Source organism: Sturnira hondurensis, unplaced genomic scaffold (assembly GCF_014824575.4).
Source record: "Sturnira hondurensis isolate 20B ecotype Veracruz unplaced genomic scaffold, ASM1482457v3 Scaffold0021354, whole genome shotgun sequence".
In the NCBI taxonomy this organism is placed as follows: domain Eukaryota; kingdom Metazoa; phylum Chordata; class Mammalia; order Chiroptera; family Phyllostomidae; genus Sturnira; species Sturnira hondurensis.
Window position 1 is genome coordinate 34,429,501 of NW_028093985.1, and position 21,789 is coordinate 34,451,289.

Here is a 21,789-nt window from a genome sequence, read left to right on the forward strand (position 1 = left end):
TATCTGTCCAGTTTTCCCAAGAGCATTTATTGAAGGGACTATCTTAACCCCATTGTATATTCCTGCCTTCTTTATCATAGATGAATTTACTATGTAGGCTTGGGTTTATTTCTGGGCTTTCTAGTCTGTTCCATTGATCTATGTATCTGTTTTCAGGCCAGCACCATGCTGTTTTTATTACTATGGGCTTGTAGTCTTAAGTTATTAGAGCCTTATCCCAATATGGTTTTTAAAATTATTCTTGGAAGCATTTGTAGGATTAGCATAACCAGGTTATCTAAACTAAAAAATGTCACCCCTTTGACTTTTTCAAATATGACATGATAAATGATTTGGGGAAAATGACATTCTAGGACCAACCATAATATCTGTGCTGTGATCAAGAAGAATGCAGCAGAGAAACCAGTACCTTGTAATGCGGCAGCATATAAGACTGTCCGAGTGATGGCGTTCAGCTATAGCTTGTGCCATAGAGCTTATGTCTGATTGTCAGTTCACTTTGGTCTGGCATAGGGTGATGGGAATGAATAATTACTTATCTTTTCTAAGGACCAGGCCTTCTCCTCCACCTTTCTCTTTCTCTTGAAACATCCAATTTGTTAGAAGGACAGATGATTTTTAAAAAAATATATAGGTTTTCCTTGGCTGCTTTAATATATTGGCTTCATAACACTGTTTTTTCTTCATTTGGCTTCTGGTTGCCTGACCATCTCAAAGTGTCAGGTTACTGACTTCCTTAGCTTTTCCTAGTAATGTAAATGAAATGGGAGAAAAGTAATGCAGATACATTTTCTGACTTCGGTGAACAGAATGTGACTCATCTCAGTAAAGGCATACAGGGATCTTCATTTCAGAGAGTAACATATGTTAGTCCCAACTGTTTCTGTATCCATTGTGATGACGACAGGCGTTGGGAAAAAATGTTGTGAAAGCATATTTACTTTCATTTTTATTCACTTTATGAAACAGAATGGTCATGGAAATAGACACTGAGTGGACATTAACGTCTTGCTATTGCTTATTTTTATCATCATAATGTATTGGCAGGAATTTACCTTGAACCTAGAAAGCTTTTGGAGGCGAGCCAGCTTCATTTTGCATAACTCTAAAAATTAGAAAATAAAAGTTATTTTGAAATCCAATTCTGTTTATATATCAAACCCTCTTATGATTTATTAAGAACCTGGGGAGTTTATGGTTTCCCTAATTAAAATTAGGCTTACAGAGAAGGAGTAAAATACTTTGTATTTGAACAATCATCAACTCAAATTCTTTAAGTGGCTCTTGAGGTACAATTTAAAGGGTACAGTTATGATTATAGAACGAGGGATACAGGTAACAGTTTTAATAATTACTAAATTGTTTGTTCCACTTCCGTTGGCAACAAAGGCACTCATTTTCATGCACGAGACTTGGTGAACAGAGAACGCTCAGCCAGAAATGGACCAGCAGCAGAAGGAAAAAATATAGCCCAGAAACAAACACAAATAAAAATTGACTTACAAAAGCTGTTGATACCAGTGATTTTCCACTCCTGTTAGGATTTTGATTTCTTTCCAGAAGGATCTCAGCGGTGGCCACCTGCCAGGGGAAAACAGTACTCAACTTAGAATGCCAGCTGCCGCTCAGAGCTGACTTTACAGTGACAGAGCCCCTCAGATTTTTACATTCTCTGCATGTTCAGAAACCGCCATTGCCCTCGAATCTCCCACGCCTCACTGATTGAGGAGTGCCTGGGAGCATCACGCAACAGGTGATCCCGTACAATAAGTCCTCACTTAACGTCGCCTATAACCCTGCAACTGTAAGTGAAACCACATATAACAAAACCAGTCTTACCATAGGCTAATTGATACAAACAAGAGTTACGTTGCTCTGGCACCTCATCAACATGATAAGGAAATGACTTTGAAAAAATGACGTTATTCAAGGACTTGCTGTCCTTGTCATGCGAACGATAAGTTATATAGTGGGGAAATATGGATGGCTCTCATGAGTGGCCAACGATTCTGGCTAACCCCTCTCAGTAGAACATGACTATTTAGATTCTGTGGCAGATGTTTTAAAGTCCACAAATTAGCAGTAGCTGCTTCCAAGGCCATTCTTTTCCTTCACTGGTATCCAGCTCTGAAGTCGCCTTGCTTCCATGTCCTACACAACACACGAAATATCAGGACAGCCATCACACCCGCCCAGACATTTCCGACCCTTCGCTCTCTGCCTTTCTCTGGGACTTTCCTTGTTTATCATTTCCGAAATGGCTTTGATATAAACCTTTAACTCTCTTGTTCAAAACAGAAAGTAGTTTAGGACTTTACCAAATTCCCTTCATGTACTTCTTCATCTAAAGCAGTGACTCTGTTGGAATCACCTGGAAATCTTTCAAAAGGTCTGATGCTTGGGTTTTACCCCTGGAGGTCAGTGTTTGATTCACTGGGCACATAGCCTGTCAGCCCTGGAATTCTTACAGGTGCCTCTAGTCACAGTCAAGGTTAAGAACTACTAATCTAAAAGTTGTGTCAGTTTTGAAGAGGAACAATGTTGATTTATTTTGGTAATTAACCATATTGCTCAATTTTTAAACATTTACACTAAGAGTTTATCATATTAAAATAAGGTGAATTTTATAGTCTTGTTTTGAAATACAGTACTTTGTATTTTATCATAGATATGGAAATGACCACAGATAGATAAAAATAGGGTGGAAGTATTATGAGATGAGGTAAAGGGAATGTATCAGTGCTAATTACTGTTCACAACTGAATCCCTTGTGAAAGCACCCTCTGAAAATATTATCCCTAAACAAGGTCATTTCTCTATGGTCATGGTTATCAGGTTATATAGCAAGACAGGGCAAGTGTGTGATTTTTTTATTCTCACTCTTGTCCCTCTTGCCAGATTTGTTGTGGGCCTAATAATTCCTTCTTTGGTCTGTAACTAAATGGCTAAATTATGTTTATTAACTATAAATAAAACATGAGAATGATTCATAAAGATCATTTTCCTAGGTTGTATTTTTAAGATTAATAAAGAGGCAAAGGTTAGATTAGATGTTTTCTAAAACTACAAACTGTCAATGTAGTTTGACAATGTATAAAGTGTATATTTTTTGTATAAGTAATATGTATTTATAATACAGGGTGGAGTAAAAGTGGGTTTATAGTTGTGTGCACGTGAGTTTATTCTTGTATCATTATTTATTAATAATTGTATTATTTTCCATATGAACAACTGTAAACCTACTTTTGCCCACCATGTAGAAGATTTATACTATAGGGAAAAGCACAAAGAACAAGATGGTACTGATATTTCCACCACTGAGAGAAAAACCTCTTGTCACTGTTGGGCATACTTCTTTTCAGTTTTCCAAATATAGATCCTTTTAAGCAAAATTAGGAGCAAATTATAAATACAGTTTTCTAACTTGCTTAAACATTATATTTTCTTTAAATATTATAGAAATAAAATCTTAATATAGTCAGTATGTTATGGATATGCTGTGTTAACCATTCCTCAATATTAAATATTCAAGATATAGATGACTACATTTTCAAGGCAGAGAGTTGCTGTCATAACTGGGGATTTTTAGACCTTCTGGTAATCAGGAAAAGGTGCTCCTGCCCAGGAGTTTAAGACTCTCGGATGGCCATCCACTGAGTACACCACCATCTAATTAACATAAAAGGGGATGCTATTAAAAACTAGTTCATAAAGATTCAAGTCCATAGAAAGAGTTGGAGGTAGAGTAACTAACATCTCGTTGTTTGCGCCCCCTTCAGTGGGCTATTGCCTGAACACTCCCATTCATGGTTATCTGTCCACTGAGATAGCTTGGCGACCTCCACTGCTGCATGGTCCTTCCAGGGTGAGATTCTGTCGGGAGCTCTGGACTTCCCTCTCACAGCACCAGCGGTAGCTGCTCAGTGGGCTCCTTCCCGACCAACAAACAAGTCGACCATGTGTAGGCTCAGCGTAGTGGCTGCAGCAGCAGGGCCTTGCCTCCTGACCCTCCTGTGTGTAATCAGCCAAAAAGATCCCACACCTCATGAGTTGAAGTGAGAGTACCTTGGTCATGGAACAGGGGGACTGTCATGTCTGGGGCACCACACTGAGTGTCACACATCTCTGCCTAAGAGATCAGCACTGGACCATAATTCAACAAGGACCACTGTTAAGGTTTCTCAAAATAAAGGTAGTGCGTACCTTTCTCAGTGCTGGTCAACCCCTAGAATAGTAGAATGGTTCTCTCTTTCCTTCAGCACTTCTTGTATCTGCTGTCTAGGTTCAGATCACTGTGCTCGTTCTGTTATGGGTGTAGAACAGGTTGCAGTTGTGCAGTGCATCTCTCTTCATTCCTGGTGTAACAATGTTGAGTGTCCCAAAGACCTGCCGATCATATTTGAGAGAAGATTATGGATTATTATATTGGGACAGTTATTTTTACTCTGTGCATTTATGCTAATTTACTCATTGATTATTTGCTCCTGTTATATATACAGGTATATAACTGAATTTACTGGTTTTAAGAAGTCTCTGAAAATTCAGCAAGTTGTTTTACATTCTATATTTTATGATTAAAATGTGTTTGATTCACACATCATGCTTTATTTCCTAACATCTGTGAACTAAGTTTTTTTAACCCCAATATGAAGATACACTGCATGTTGGCCATGCATTTTCTATAGTATTTATTTGAATACACCGAATACTGTAGGTTTGGGTCTTTTTTACTTCAGATACTTAAGTACTTAGTGCTAAACATTTTCTAATGTGGCTGAGACCAGAAATAACGTCTGGGGCTTCTCTTCTCTTTCAGGGTGCTGGTTGCACAGCCCTGGTGGTAGCTGTAGTAGCAAGGAAGCTAGAACTTACCAAAGCAGAAAAGCACGTGCACAACTTCATGATGGATACTCAGCTGACGAAAAGGGTAAGTCCCCACCCCCTGGGTCTCTAGAGGGAATATTGTTGTGGGTTTTTTCATGGTTGGGTAATATACTTCTTATTTTGACCTCCAAAGCTAAAGTGACATAAGTTTAAAAAGTTAAATTAGTCTTGGAACTAATTCCATGTTTCCATATTTGGACTCTTCCTAACTTTAGATCAATTAGGAAATAATGAGACAACCTTGGTATTTACTCAAGGATAAAAATAGGCATTCTTAACATTTAAGTTTGCATTGTACAAGAAGAGGCCAATATTGGATTGAACACTGTCAATGTCATACAGAAGTTTTATGGGAAGGTGAGTCAACGGATATTTTACTGAGCTTCTGTAAGCCAGTGGTTGTTCTCAAGTCATTGTTACAAAGACAAATAAGAAAAAAAAACACCTAATGATTAGGATCCCAGGTACAGGGGCTGACACAGACCCTTTCCACGACATAAAGGCCATCACAAGCTATTGGGAACAATACGTAGCACCCGAAGGGCAGACCGGTGTCCAGCTGTGAGGAAGAGAGGAAACAGGGACACAGACTTGTAGAGCACACACTCGCCCTGTGCCCGCCCGTCCCAGCATGTCCACGTCCTGCGTGCGTGTGGACTGGCTTCATCCTCACAGCACGTGGTAAGGGAAGTGCCAGTATTATGCCTGCTTTTAAACGCAGAAGCCAAAACACAGAGAGGTTAGATAAGTTGCTTAATGTGAAAGGAAAAAGATTTTTATTACACTAAACTTTTAGCCTCTTTATAGGCACTTGAGATACCAAAATTCCAAAGTCAGAAATAACTAGGAATTATTTTAAAGCAGTGTCATCTTGCTATATACTGGTAACTACATCCCAAAGTAGATTTTAGTCAGGCCGTCATTAAAATAACAAAATATATAGTCACTTGGTAACTTCACTCGTAAAAGAATCAATAGAGATTTCAAGCAGAGTTCCAATTCTCAGTGTTTTTACTCACTTTTGACTGAGGTTCTGGGTATAAACGTAGTCACGTCTTTTTCTAAATTTGGTAAAATACTTCCTAGTAGATCAATCACTTGAATGCACATTTTATTTATTTGGATAATATTTATGAGATGGAAAGATGAATTCCAACTGCCTTGCTAAACTATGTCTTACCTATCAGACAGTGCTGTGAGACTCGTCCCCTTGCAGGTCCGTATATACTGTAGCTGATCAAAGCAGTGCGGATGCCAGGCTCTCGTACTGGACTTACCCCTTGGGAACATCTTTACACAGTCTTCTGTCAGTTCCCAATTTCATTCTCCAAGTGCATTTCTGGGTGTGACAGAACAGTTCGGGGAGAGCAGAGGGAGAGAAGCTGAATGGGAGGTTGGGGTTCTTGTCATTCTCAAAGATTTACTAGGAAATGAAAATACACACATATTAGATTATTAGTCTACATAAAATTATAGCAGATATTTTGTGTGTCTAACCATGTGCTTGTTTGGATGAGTTCTGTGTTATACAATTTAACAGGCAGAAGTTACACATTATCCAAAAAATCCTTCCGTTGAGTCCCTTGTATAATCCAACTAATTTCACCATAAAGATATTATACATTATATTCTTTCACAATTAAGTTAATACCACACTTAAGATATCAGGCACAAAAGATACTTTAAAACATAATACATAGGTGCATATAAATCTTTTCAACAGTAAAAAAAAAAAGGGACAAAGTTACCAATTAGAAAATCAATTGTCAAGTTTAAGCAGATTTCTCCTGGTTCACAAGCAGGTGTATAGCTTAATCTTAAGAAAATATGTACTTTCTTTAAATTAACTTTGGGATATTGATATTCCATGTCCATATGATTAAAGCATTTAGGAGTTAGAAAAGAAAAAGTCTTTGATTTTAAAATCTACAGTATAACTGCTATAATTTGCTTTTAATTAAAGATTTTTGTGAAATTCAGAGATCTCCCCATTCCAGCTTGGACTTTCAGTTACGTTACTTTAGTTCAGGGTCTCAGCTTTGGCATTATGGGCCTTTCGGATTGGATTTCATTTGCAGAAATATCTTCATCGGTGGCCGTCTAGCAGCATTTCGGCCCCTACATACTCGATGTCAGCAGAAATTCCCCCCCCACGCACATACTTGTGACAACTTAAAATGCCTCTAGAGGTTGCCAGGCGTCCCCTGAGGGCACAAAACCACCTGCAAGGAGAACCACTGCTTTAGCTTGTTATCTCCAAGGATGTGGAGACTGAGACCGTTCCTTTTAACAGATAATCTTTGAGTGTACTTAATTTATTGTGATCTCCTTCCTGCCAGTAGTAGATACTCATTTAACAAAAACATACTGTGTACCTAAGGCATCGAGGTCTATGTTAACTGCTGAGAATAAAGAACTGATGTATCAGACTCCAGTCCTCAGAGACCGTTATGCCTCATAGTTCTGTTATTTTAAGCAAATCAGATGAAGGCTCCGTTTTCTTCCCTACTTGGTAAAAATAAAAAACAAAAAAAGCACTTGTGTTCCTCCTCATGAGCCCCCTGAAGTCCAGGCTCCCTGAGAGGACTATGAATCTGGGTGGCCTGCCTTTGGTTTTCATGCAGCTGACTCATTTCCCAACAGTGACCGAGTTTCCTGATGTTACCGCTGTTCTGTAGTTTTTGTTTAGTCAATACTTTGAACTCTCTTAGATAATCTTGTTTTGAGTCAGATTGTGTGTAAAAAGCTTTTCTCGTAAAAACTACTGGTCTGGTTTTAAATTCTCCGTGACACTTCTGCCGCTCTATTAATTCTATCATGTTGTTACTACTTAAAAACGTAGCTACTTCGCAGTGTGTCTTTGGACCAGAGGCTCTCACAGGCCTGAGAAGGCACTCCAGCAGCCTCGCTGACGGAGCGAGTCTTATGGGCAAGATGTCGCTGAGTACAGGCACTCGTGTTTAAATGACCTTAGAATCAAAGGTACATTTCTGGCCCATTTCGATACTATAGTCAATACAGCATTTGAAAATAATAGTTCTTTTATAGTTCTGTCTGCATTATTTTATACAAAGTTAATCAACTTAATGACTGTCACTTGAAACTTCATTTGGTTATTTGTAGAATGTCTAAATGGGCCCACTTAGAACTTTTAACTTTTTAAATAAAAAGTCTAAAATATTGAGTGATCAGTAATGAATACTTTCTGAATGAATAACCAAGAATAAATAAGGAACCTAAAAGATTAAAAATACAGATTCTCCTGGCTGAGTAGCTCAGTTGGTTAGAGTGTTGTCCCAATACACCAAAGTCGTGGGACACACATTTCTTTCTCAAAAAGCAATAAAATAAAAACTTTTAAAAATACAAATTCAAGCCTGCTGGTTATTGTCAGAGAACAATCCAATTATCCCCTGAAACACTGCATAAAAAAAATTGCATTTTTCTGATGGTCAGCAGAGGTCGTGAGCACAGACATGCAGACAGTCTGAAGTCTGAGTCCAACTGAGGAGAGAGCAATCTGAATGTGAAAAGAGATTATTCTTCCAAGCAGAAATGTCCCTTTCCAAACCTCGCATTATAATTGTAGGTCTTAACTGAATTGAACAATTAAATTTTCTTGAAAAACTATTCACCACATACACATTTTCAGAGGAACAATTGTACACAGAAACTGTGCCTGTGTGTGACCACATAAAATGCTGTGTTGGAAAGTGGAACTCACCGTTCACTGTGCACCAGCGTGAAGGCAGATGGTTCTATATAATTCCAAAAGTGTGCCTGACATTCTGCGATTCAAAAGTGGCCCACAGGAAAGATACGCAGAATAATTTGATGATTTTAAAATGAGAGCATGAGAGCAATAACTTGTCACTGGGCTCAGTATGACAGGGCCAGCGAGCTAACAGATTTGCAGCTTCTCCCCCAACAGAGGTGTGCTTATCATGTTTGGGAAATATATTATTGCTCTTCATTTAGGTCTAAACGAAGAAGAAATCTGGGAGTTTAGCTCTCTGAATTCTTTCATTTTGGAAAGAAGATTGACAAATTTTTCAAGTAGCTAAATGTACCACGAAGGATAATTATACATATTAATGTCCACTGTGGGTGTTTCCAATCCTGTTAAGAATTCTCAATAAGATCCATAATAAGAACACTGTTATGTAATTATATAATTTTGTTTCCTGTGTGTCTCTTAACAAGTGAACGGAAATTTTGAGGGATATATCTCCATGTAGCTCTTACAGTGTCCTCGGGCTCACAGCCTGGTGGGTTGAGACACAGAACCGATGGATCCCTTGGCCTTGCCGTGTCCCACCATCACAGCCTTCACCCAGCCAGGTACCTGGTCTAAAGGAGACCTGGGCGGCAGGGTTGGAGCCCCGAACACATCCACTGCCGCTGCCGCAGGGGCCTAGAGCACGTGACAGCTGGTGCAATAGCTGGTGCACAGGCTCAGCAGCACTGTCTGCATTGGTCCCAGGCGTTGCGGAGGCATCCCCCACAGCCTGTGTGGCAACATTTCACTGTGGACTTCAGAATCGGGAAGCAGGAAACTCTCCTCCTAGGGGAATGGGTGAAAGGGATTCAGAAATACAAATCGCCAGGTATAAAAATAGTTATGAGGAGGTACAGCATCGGGAATAGGGTCAGTACTATTATAATCACTATACGTGGTGCCAGATAGGTACTCGACTTACCAGGGTGATCACTTTGTAAGTATAGAAATGTCGATTCACTATGTCGCACACCTGATACTACTATGTTATTGCACATCAACTGTAATTTAAACACAAATTTTAAAGAAATGGTTCTTTTTAAAAAAATTGCCCTGCTTCTTAAATCACAGACTATGTTCCTTCCCCTTATATTTGGGAAGAGTGGAAGGATTGCACTTAAGCAAGTCTCTGAAGGGAGAGGCAAGAGGAAGAAAAGCAAAGAAATAAGTGGGAAAAGAGTCAGTGCTATAAAGCAAAAGAACATTGTAAACAAATCAGCCTTTTAAACAGCACTGTAATTATGGGTGTCATTTAGGATTGAACAAAGCAACTGTCATTTAAAAGTCTATCGGCTTTAAGTGCTTTTTGAGGTTTATAAAGTACTGTTATACTTTATGACTTTAATATTTTATAATTTCCTGTGAATCAGCAATATAATATTTCATATCCTTTATACCCACAAAGTGGCTTTAAGCCATCTGGGAAAGTAATAGTACTTTTAATAGTTTGAGTTATTTTAGGGTCTTTGTTTTCTCAAATTATTATTATTAAAATATCTGATTAACATGCCTTTCACAATTTTTCTGATAAAAGATTTGAATTAGAGTTGTGCATTAGTAAGGCAAAATCAGTTGTTCTTATTTTCTTTTTTTTTTCCTCTGTGTGTGGAGGGGGGATGGAGTGAATAGGTAGTTCTTTTGTGTTAAAAAAGAATTCTCCTCACACTCTCATTTTTTTTGAAATATAGGAAGCAAGTTGTACCTCTTAGTGGTATTGGCTCCTTAACTGAAAATAGAATTATTACAGCTACTAAATGTTTGAGGTACATCTGTGAATCTCTCATACAAACTATCATGATATCTAACATGTGGTAGAGACTCAATAAATATGTTGAATTAATAAAGGGAAATGCACTGGCCTATTGTATCCTCGGTCTCTTCTCTCACCTGTACAAGCTTCTTATCAGGAAGCCCCTTTGGCTGAGAAATATGCATCTGTGGTTCATGATTAGAAGTGTTCATGATGCAAATTTAACCCCGTAGACATTTACTTAGTACCAGCTGGGCCCAAAGCACTAAGCTAGGGAGACACAAAGGTTCATGACATGGCCCCTGCCCTCTGAGAATTTGTAACCTGCCTATATTCTCTCTGCTGTACATCCCCAGGAAACAGAAGAGGGGCTCCGGGGTTACATTGCTGGGTGACTGACTGTAGGATTCTAAATTGTGCAAATGAAGGACATATTCCTTCCAGATCCATCTCTCTTTTGTGCCAGTGATCACAAATGCATAAACCTGCTTCTCCTCTCCCAGTTTTTCCTGTAAGTTTGCAGAGCACTTTTATGTAACAATTCCCCACAGTTCGAACCTGTAAACACTGAAGTGCTGCCCACCTCGTCTTGTCCCTGACAACTGCTCCCTTTCAACCCAGGGGGCGCTGAGGAAACCTACGGGAAACACATCTGAGCAGTAGGCAGAGGATAAGTTCTTCTATTCTTGGACATATTGTTTTGTGGCTGCTATTTTGAAAAACAGCAGTTTAATTTGACACTTTAAGAGTTTAATTCCTATGTTTGAAAACCTATTAGGGAATTAGAAAGGAGATGTTGCAACATAAATGCATACATGTGTTTCACAGGTTTTAAAAGCAGCCATATGATGAGGAGTCATTTTCAGTTTCAGCCTGTCAACTAACAGGAGTGAATGCAAATACTGCAACATAAGGCATCAGGCATCGCCGTCCCATTGAGCTCTGAACTCGAGGCCCTCTGTTCCCTCAGCCATTCCCCCACCATCACAAAGAGAATTGTTTAAAATACATGGAGGACAAGCATTGAATCACCTTTGTAAAAGTGCATAGACTTTAGGAATTCGGCATTTGCCATTTCTACAGGGTGGGGCAAAAGTAGGTTTTCAGTTGTCCATGTGGAAAATAACACAGTCATAAACAGTAATACGAGAGTAAACTCTGCTTCATTACTCAAAACCCTGTGGGGAATCCAAACTAAAATCAGTCGCTGTGTTCCATCCCAAACATTGCTATGTTCAATTGCTGTATTCCTGCTCCTCAGTTTTCACCCAGTGTTCTGGCTTCCCCACCAGCCCTCTAGGTTGCTCCTCTACGTCTCAGGCTGATTAAGTCAGGGAGGGGACATCCAGCAGGGCCCTTACTGGTCTTCAGGCAGCTCCAGCTGTCCAAGACAGCCCACGAGAGCTGAGACCTCCCCTGCTGCCTCCCTTGGCTGGTCCTTCTTCAAACAGAAGGGCCTATCCCACCTCCAGGCAGTGCTGGCCAGTCACATCCCACTGGTCTTTCAAAAGCTGGATCCTCAATCCTCAACAGCGTATGCTGCATCCATTTCCTGAACTTTGAAAGGACACGAAAGGGTCAGATGGGAAAAAAAAGCCTTCCGAAAGGTGACTCTTCCCTCTGTGAGGAAAAGAGGCGTGTTTCCAGAAGACCGAAGAGCCCAGAACACGTCTGACCTTGGCTGTGGGTGGTGGTGATACTCCTCACTCGCACTGCTGGTGCTCTGCCTCCAGTGTCTCGGCCGTTTTTCTGTAGGTGCGAGAAATGCTGTCCACGCAGAGGCTGATGCATATCCAGGGGGTGTCATCAAAGTCACTCCTGAAAGCAGTTATCAGAAACCAGTTATTTTCTTAAAATGGGTTCTAGTGATAAAATTTCACTCAAAAAGAAACCTTTTCAGCACAGCGGAAAAGAGGCTTTCTTTCCTAACATGAAAAAACACACATACATACATGGGCCCATAATTTTAGTGTGATTCTAAGGTTCTTCCTTATTGTAAACCTAAGAGCTGAAAAGAACTTTAATGATAATTCTCCCAAACCTCACATAATGAAGAGGAAACTAAAGTCCTGTGTGGTTAGCTAGTCCCCTTGGCTGGACTCGGCTTGTACAGTCAAGAACTTACTGAAGCCCAGCTCATCGTTCCGTCTTCCCCACCACACTGCCTTCCTGGAAGCATTGTTTTCCTTCCCCCAGCCCCCATGCACCTGCAGCTTTGAAACATCTCTATGAAACATCTTTATGCATCACTCAAAGGAATGAAATGGAATAGCTTCTGTGAATAAGCAATGAACAACAAGAAGCCAAGTGAAAGCTGTGGGCCTTCAAATTTTGTAGTGAGCAAGGGAGAGAACAAATATTTTCTTGGCTGGGCTCCATCAGCTTGCAGGATTTTTTTTTTTTTTGAAGACGTTAATCAAGAAAACAAGTAATTGAACATCTCCAGGAAGTATTCACACCTCCCATCCACTGCAGTAGGTCTTGGCAGTGTCACTGTAAGGCTTTCGTCCTTGGGTGTGTCCCGTGCATTTGAAATGCAGTATGTTTAACTTACCGACAAAGTCGTGACAACTTGATGCTCTGCCAGTTCATCCAAGTGTGCTAACAAGCATATACTTTGCTAAGTTCATCTGCAAGGCTGCAGGACTGGGTCCCCCATACATTCAGCAGTGAAAACATGCCCCCTTCCTGTAGTGCACAGCCAGAAATGCTGAGCAAGCCCACAAAGGACAAGATTAACCTCCTGGCATTTTTCCTTTCTCCAGAGAAATGAAGAACACAAAGAGAACAATTGCAATACAAGGTGGAGAAATAAGCACCTCTTGACTGAAAAAAAAAAAACTGGTTGAATGAAAGTCCCTGATAGGGTCAAGTTTAGCCCAAGAAGAGATCAGTAGCTCCCTTACATTTCAATTTAAGTATTGTTCCCACACAGGGACTTCTTAAAACCTAGAGATGCATGCAAATAGTTTTCTTGAGACATAGTTACTAAACAGTGCTAGAGTTTATCATGATCAGTGGGATGAAGAATGTGAGCCCCCTGCAAAGTTGCAAAGGGTTCTGCTTTGGAATTTATGTACTGCTTTTCTTGTTTGTTAACAGGTGAAAAACGCAGCTGCCAATGTACTCAGGGAAACGTGGCTGATTTACAAAAATACAAAGCTAGTAAAAAAAATAGATCATGCAAAAGTAAGAAAACATCAACGAAAATTCTTGCAAGCTATTCATCAGTAAGTACCATTTTCATTTCCATCCTGGTTTGGTGTCTCTAGGCTTTGATTCTAGCACTGGCTGTCCTCTCGCAAGGGAGCAAAGAAGGAAACATCGTCATGCTTGTTCCCAGAGGACATCATGTGGCAATTTAATAATTTCATAATGAAATCCTCAGAAAAGTTTTCAGTTCTTGTATGATTAAAAATCATTTATTATTGGGAAAATAGTCACTGAATATATATAGTAAGTAAAAGTCTCAGTTTTATAGAAGCAATATAATTTCAGTTAAAATTGTATATCTTAATTTAGCTTATTATTTAGTTTGCTCTAAGACACTCAGTTTGAATCTACTACAAAATCTAGAAAACATTTTAACGTTTTATGATCTCTCTGGGTTTTTTAAACATACTGCCTAGCATCTCTACATGAAGGTAGTACTACAAATGACTTAAACTTGAATTTTTAAATGAGTTTTTAATGAGGATTTGGGAGATTTTCTATATGCTACATGTTCGTTATAGATTTTATGGTTCCTGTAGACCCTGACTCTTTTATCATTATTCTGACTTTATCCAGACACCAGAGTTGAAGTCTTTCATGCCCTGTCATTGTTAACCATGTCATTGTCACAGACCTTTAAAGTGTAAATTCATGTCTAGTAAGTTTCAATGATAACCTGAAAGCACCAGGTCTTTCTCCCCCAGGCTGGCAGCGCCCTCACCGTAAGTACATTCATGTGTGGGTGTCAGTTATAATGCCACCCAGACTTGCTCAATGCCATTTCCAAGTGGGAAAGTGCAGGCGTGCTCACGCTGGTGGGCTTCCCTCACGCAGCCCACCGGGCACTCCTGGAGAGGTGGGTAAGCACCAGGGCCCTTGGCTGTGCAGTGAAATGTGTCTTCGCAGAGCTGACTGGCACTGCAGATGAGACATCTCTGAGGCTGGGGTTTTTATTTTATATATTTAGGTAATTTGTATGTAACATGTTATTACACTAACATTTTGTGGGAAATCACTAAGCACTCATATTGCCTTTTTACCTGTCCAACCAACTTCCTGTTTTAACTAAGTACCACTGACAATGAAGACTATGTCTGTAATTATGGCCATCTATGCACTCTATAGAAATTGCAGCTTTTTTTAAATGAAAAGAAACTTCAAGGACGCGGCATGTAAATCAGAGGGAGCCTGCACAGGCGGTGGAGTAGCCGACCCACACTGCTAGTCACTCCTGCGCTTCCCCTTGCTGCCGCCAACACCAAAGTGACATCATTTCTCCTTTAGCTCTGTGATGCATGAGACACACCACTATGCCTTTTAGAAGCCCACAAAGCTAGAATTTTAAGATTATGCACCTTTAAAGACTGGGGAAGAATAAGATGGAAAAGCACAGAGAGGAACTTTGCATTCAGTCTGGAAAAAGGAGCTGCTCTGGGGAGCTGACAGCGGCCTTTGTCACTGAGCACCACCGCCTAGAGCCCTTGCTTAGTCATCTCGATTTCCGACTCTTGGATCTCGGAGAGCGAGCCCCTGAATTATGCTGAGCCTTCACCTCTGCCCTCCTCGGGCCTTTTATCCTGTCCGAGCACAACTCTCCCCCACCCCCTAAACCATGTGACACAGTGACCCTAATGCTCATGCAAGAGGTGCTCCTGGTATGCTGTGCAGAAATCACTCTTCCCACTTTTAATGTTCCCAGACTAAGCTATAGGGGAATATATTAAATGCATTAGAAGGAAAGCTCACCTTCTGGTGTGAGATGACCCTGAAGTGGGCAAGGTCAGTCTGTCCATGTGTCCAGCAGCCACATGTCCCATGGCCTCCAGATGGGGTCTATGTCCCTTCCTGCCAATGTAACCTGTTAAGTGTATAATTAAATGGGATTTCCTTTGATGCCTTGGGTAAATTTTCATATCACAGAACATGAAAAAAATGGTTTGACAGCTTTTTTTGTAATATAATTCTGTAGCCATGTGTGAGTAGTGGGTATTTATATATTTATATTCATATTTATATATGGTCACAGAGCTATTAAGTTCTGAATGCATTGGCACTCAGGAACTCGGGAATTTTAGGGGTGTTCACCATACAATCTTTTCAACTTTGCTATAGGTTTTTCAATTTTCCATAATAAATGTTAGAAAAAAATCTTTCAGTGAATCCGTTTTAAAAACTGTCCGTAAGCTATTGGCGTATTGCTCCCGGTGTACTGACCTGACCCTAAGGGTTCCGTGGCCCCTCAGCGCGCTTCTGGGGGACAGACTCGGGGACAGACTGATGGAGGGAACCACGTGGGGGTCCTCTGCCTCTTTCAGACATTTTTCATTCTGTTTCTTCTATAGCAATACGTACTCCTACAGCAGATGAGCTTCAAGCAACTCAGAAGTGTTCTGAATTGTTTTTATGAATTAGTCTTGGGTTAATGGATTTCCTTTGAGGTGGGAGGGGCCTTATACTTTGTGAAAAAATACAACTGAGAGTTTACATGGGCTGGGTTTGGCTAGTTTATTCTAATCATGCATAATCGCCTTTCATTTTAAGTTAGTGAAGTCATAAGGACAAGCACACAGGGCTCGATTCCTAAGGGCAAGGCCTTTATTGCCCACTGTTCACACCCAATGAGACTGTCAGCCTTGTCTGTCAGCATTGGGTAAAGTGAGACTTTGCTGGTTGAGGAAAAATTTACAAATTCATTGGCTGGAGCTGTCCTGGCCTCTTGTATTCTCTGGTTTGACCTGAGAGCTTTTTCAGTAGCTCTCTCTCCCTTTCTGTCAGGCCCGCTCTATTTCAAAGTCTTACTCCTTTCCAAGCTTCACAGCCTTTCTCCTCAACACGTGGCCTCTCTGGTCCCCGATGGTCATGAACTCTGCAGGCTTGTGTTGTCTTCTCAGTGATGTGTCTGTCTTTTGGGGTGACCACTTAGTGCCTCCAAGCAATCTGTTCTATAGCTTTTCACCCTTTTTCTGGTAGCAGCTTTAACTTTAAAGTTTATCATTCTTCCATTTCAACTATATACCCATCAGCCAACAGAACTTGTCTCAGAGCCAAGAAATTCAATAAACATAATTTCCATAACATAAAGTGTTACATTGCCTCCCTTTCAGAAAGCCGGGCTTCTAAATAGCCCCAACTCAGAAAAGATGCACCTCTTCAAAAAGATTATAGTCCTACTGTTTAGAATGCTGTCCTTTTAAGCTCATCATATTCGTATGAGGCAAAAATGTTTTCTATTGTTTACTTATACATCCTATATCAAAGAGGCCAAAATGACATGACACAAGTTCTTCCTTCCAAACTCTGTCTCTGGAGGAAACTATGGGCTTTCAGGTGGGGGAGAACGGTAGCAAGGACGAGGCATGACAATACATTGAAGAGTGTCCCTCTCTGGTCAGTGTGCCCAAATCCTGCAGAATCTTAACGGGATCTTCCGGCCAATGAATCGAGCCCCCTGTGCACCACTGAACGCCACACTGTGTTATTTTGTTCCAGAATATTTTACAGTTTCTTTTCTTTTGTTTTGTCTTTTTATTTCAACAAAATGAAAATAGAGCTCGGAAGTAAGTCGTGTGAGCCGCTCCCTTCAACATTCGCAGAGTTTTCTCTGGGCTGCATGCACCCAACGGATCCTTTCTTTGTGAATTTTATTAGTCTGATTGCTGCTATGGAAATGTGATCCAAAATCATGATATTTTCCTGTGATAAGTGAAGTTCACAAGGAAGAAAGCAACATATGTTTCTTATTTTTCTGGGGGGAGAAAAAAGTAAAATACACATCTACGTGTTACCTTTTATTCTGGCAGCTGCAGCTTGAGTAGGCTTTTTCTACCAGCTCCACACCACAGCCAGTCTAAGAAGCAGTGAGGCGAGAAGATTTAAGTGCAGAGGGCCAAAGGGATTCTAAGCAAACAGGGCTACGCTAGGTCAGCTTTCTAGATTAGTAGAAAATAAAATGGGCAAAATTCTACTGTCAGAAACATAATATGGTAACCCAGGGGAAGTCAATTAGGCTCCATTGACAAGAGTCTGATGTGCCCCCCTCAGCCAAGAGACCGGCACTGGCCGTGCCGCCAGACTGGACGAGTTTGGGACTTTCTCTGCACTTACAAGTTGTAGGGGGCTTCAGGTCTGGTGACCCCAATTACACTATTCAATTTTAAAGGAAAGCTTGATAAAAATCCCTATCACAAATGGATTAAAAATAGCACTCCCAGCAAAGAGAGATAAAAGTAATATCAATTGAAACACTGGTATTGAATTCTGGCTACAGGCCGTTGTCTGCAGGAAGCTGTGAGCTGTGAGTCCGCTCACTCTCTTTTTAAAAAAGGAGAAGATGGCAGGTGTTCAGAGATAAAAACAGGATAGGACCGGCCTGCAACCTTTTCCTTATAATAATAATTGAAAATTAGAGGAGAATTAACAAGAATTGCTTTCACTCCACCCGTTTTAGTGTCTTTTGATGCCTTGTTTGAGTGTTACTAAGTCATCTAGAACATCTCTGGGTGCAAACCCAGCACTTCAGAAACACTGACCTGACACACCTCAGTTCGTGCACGAAGAGCCTGCCGGTCAAACCAGCTGCAGAGGGAGGGTGGACCACACACCTGCCACCCCCTCCAATACACGTCTCTGCAGTGACTCACACGTTTAAAGTTTGGTTTCCTGGGGGGGTGGAGAGTGGTGGGTTTTGTTTATGGCTCGTTTTTAAAAGGCATACATCAAGACTTGTACCCCTTGTAAGTGCTTAGGGAAACATCTTTCAACAACATATTAGATTTAAATCTATGTTTGCAAATTTCTTTAGACTAGAACATATTCCATCTCTGTAATAGCACGAAAAGGAGCCATTCTATTCTAATAAACACACAGTCGCAGTGACAAGTTATAACCTTAAACTGTTTTTTAGATCGTTAAAGAGCATGATGTAGGCAGGTGTCAGTTAAACTCACTGGCAGAAGGAACTGTATCTTCAGTGTGGAGCAGATTTGGTGACATATTGGATATCCCAGTTTCAGAACAGAATCACTGAGCATCGTGAACATTTGTCACAAAAATCTCCCTGGCAGTAAAATCTTGCCCTGTAAATGTTTTTTCCTTCTATGTAATTACCTTTAGTTTAAATTGGGAAATAATAAAAAGTGCTCTCTCCAGCATTACCACTCCACTTTGTAAAATGATTCATCATCAAGGCATTAAAGTCAGCGTAGACATATATATTTTTTTCTCTAGGTAGCTCAGAGAGACCCGGTTCTCTTTCAGAGCAAAACTTTGAATTGTTGACTTAAAGAACAACAAGGCACTTTTTGTTGTTGGAAGATCTTAATGTCTTGGTACCATAGCAAGCACTGAATTAAGTATTTGTTAAAATATTAAGCAAACAAGTTAAGGAATAGTTAAGAGTTCTTATTCAGAAAGATTTTTTTGAACAGTGGCTTTTGGACTGTCAATCACATATATGCAATGGTATTTAAAAGTATCTAAAAGTAACTTTACAAGTAACGATTCCATCTGTCAGACACTTTAATTGTCCTCTGACTTTTATGTACAATCAAAATTAAAAGAAATTCTCCCAAGGAAATGGTCTGGTTTCTCTTCAAATTCAATGGCAGTTTAAGTTAAAAGTCAAATGAAGAATAAGGGAATTATGTGTTTTGAGTTATCTTGCTGCTGGTTGAATAAAAGTTTTATTTTTGCTAATAAGAATCTCACTTATCACTGTGTTTCATCAGGTGCAAATACCTAACCCGATCCATTTCAGACTAAACAGGGCTAACACCTGTATCTAGTCACGTAGGCATAGGAAGGTGCTCACTGCTCCAACATTGACGCAATTCCAGTTGCTTTGCATATTTCTTCCTATGTCTATTTGTCACGATACTGGGGCTTTAAGGAATGTTTTGGCTTTTCTCATATGGTTCAATCCTTATGAGCCTTTCTTACTTAATTCAACTTTAACCACCTGGTGAGTAGTTGTCCTGTGGACACCTCACCTCTCTCTCTCTTTCTCCTTTCCTTTTTGTGGTGTTGGGGAAGCATGCTTCTCATTGTACCAGACACATAACCAGTTTGGAGTTTACCCCCAATACTCAGGCATTATCCATGCAGTTATTGCTCTTGTCGATTTTGTGCATGCTCTTTGGAAGGCGTATGAGAGTCGTAGAAAGAAAGCAACCTTTCTGACTGCAGACTCTGTCTTTTAGATTAAGAAGTGTGAAAATGGAGCAGAGGAAACTGAACGACCAAGCAAATACTTTGGTGGACCTGGCAAAGGTAAGCTTGGGGTCTCAGCCCTCACCCATGCATCTGTCCCAGTTAACCACCGCACAGCAACTAATAAAGCTTCAGGAGGGGGCCACCCCCAGTATATTTAACAACTGAGCCCACCAACTGCCCTAAAGTAATTGTCCAACTTAGTAGACTATTTTTAAACTTTTAATGTCTTCTCTTCTGCCTGTATACATTATTCAACTGCATTCTGAAAGCTTTTCTACTTGCAATGATTTGGAAGTACAGTAAGAAATGTGGGTGGAGACAATGCCTTCGGGATTCTTATTTGTAGTTCAATCTCTGTGAGAACAGGACTGTATCCTGGGTTTGACTATGAGGCTAAGACTCATCGATAAAAATTTTAAAATGTGTTTTAAGCAAACTCAGAAGAATGTAAAATTGAATTAAAAATACCAGAAATTATATCTTAAAGTGAAAAGTTATCTTTTGAAAAAGTAATCTTTTAAAAATAATTTATGGTTCTTTCTCCATTTCATAATTTGAAAATTGTTCCTCTTTTTAAAAGCACCTTAATAGTCCCCAGATTCGTCTGTCAGATTTATAAGATATATCTGCTTGATTTTTGGTTGTTCTCCCAAGTAAACTCTACCTTCATAATATGAGTATTCGTCAACAATCACAATGTTTCATTTTCTTAAATTCTAAAGTTGAGATTAGAATAGCGTTTATGTAAATATTCAGCCTTTTAACACAAATGCTTCCAAAGAGGCAATTCTCAACTGAACCTGTATGTTCTAAACATAGTTAATAAATCAGCTCCATCCTTTGTGAGGCCTCAGGTAGAATCTGTGAAATCCACACATACTTTTTCTACTCATGAAGTAACACATCTAAATTATATTCACTTTCATATATATCAATAGAACATGCCATATAAATGTTGAAGATAAATATTAGACATATATAGAAGATATAAGTGAACTATTGAATGACTTACCTCTAGGAGAGTGTACTGTATCATGCACTGAAGTCGGGACACACACACAGGACACTCGAAGACGTCCTTGATTAGTGTCAGTTATTTACACATGACTCCTGCTCTTTGTCAAGAACAAAGAGGGCGTGGGCTCTTTCATTACTCCTGTGTCAAATGATAAATTAGTTGTTTTTAGGCAAAAATAAAACAGACCACTTTGAAGTAATATACATGTGATATATCATTTTACTATATATAATATAATGTATAATAGAAATATTTATTATATATGAGCTATATAATTTTTCTTCATATACTTCAAGAGTATATCTGTAGGCAAGATACTATTTCTCTCCAATTAATCCTTCAGTGCTTGTTGTGACCATAGGCTACCCCTGCCACAGGGCTTGATATTTTCTGAATGGGTGGATATTGCTGCAATAGTCTAAGACTACATAGTAAAAACAAAGTTAATGTGTTTTATCTCTGTGGCCAAACTGAAAACTAGTGGCCTGTGTTCTGAATAATAAACGCCTTATGTAATCAGTTTGTCATCATTAAGAGAATGTTACACAGGACTGCTGAACAGTATAAGAGCACATACTGCAAAGGGAAATGAGGTAAAGGAGGAAAGCTTATTCAAAGGGGGCTGAGACTCGGGGAAGGCTGCCTGGACCTAAGGTTGCCATCCCCATTCTTCCCTTCGTGGCCACCCTCCTGCCTCTGAGCCAGTCAACCCCGAGGTCCTCTTCTCTGGTCTCTGCGATTCTTCTGGAAATAAAACCGGGAGTCAGAGCCATGACACCCGCTGGTCAAGACAATCAATTGCAGAATTCACCAGGACACCAAAAACATCTATTTCAAACCACTTAGCATCTGATCAAATCTTTGCGGATAAGGTAGCCTTGTACCTTTGGTATTTCCGACTTTCATTCTCTCAATGACTATCTGCAAAAATACTCT

At 39.9% G+C, this 21,789-nt stretch overlaps 1 protein-coding gene across 2 annotated transcripts in view; it reads left to right on the forward strand.

The window, feature by feature from the left end:
- Nucleotides 1-21,789, forward strand: part of KCNN2 (potassium calcium-activated channel subfamily N member 2) — a 150,006-nt gene that overhangs the window by 127,029 nt on the left and 1,188 nt on the right. The window contains exons 6-9 of one of the 2 annotated variants that reach the window (XM_037032195.1): nt 4,817-4,927; nt 13,515-13,642; nt 17,174-17,182; nt 19,823-19,892. In XM_037032195.1, coding sequence (XP_036888090.1) covers nt 4,817-4,927; nt 13,515-13,642; nt 17,174-17,182; nt 19,823-19,892 — 318 coding nt within the window. The remainder of the gene's footprint in view (nt 1-4,816; nt 4,928-13,514; nt 13,643-17,173; nt 17,183-19,822; nt 19,893-21,789) is intronic. The other variant, XM_037032196.1, reaches the window with a different exon arrangement.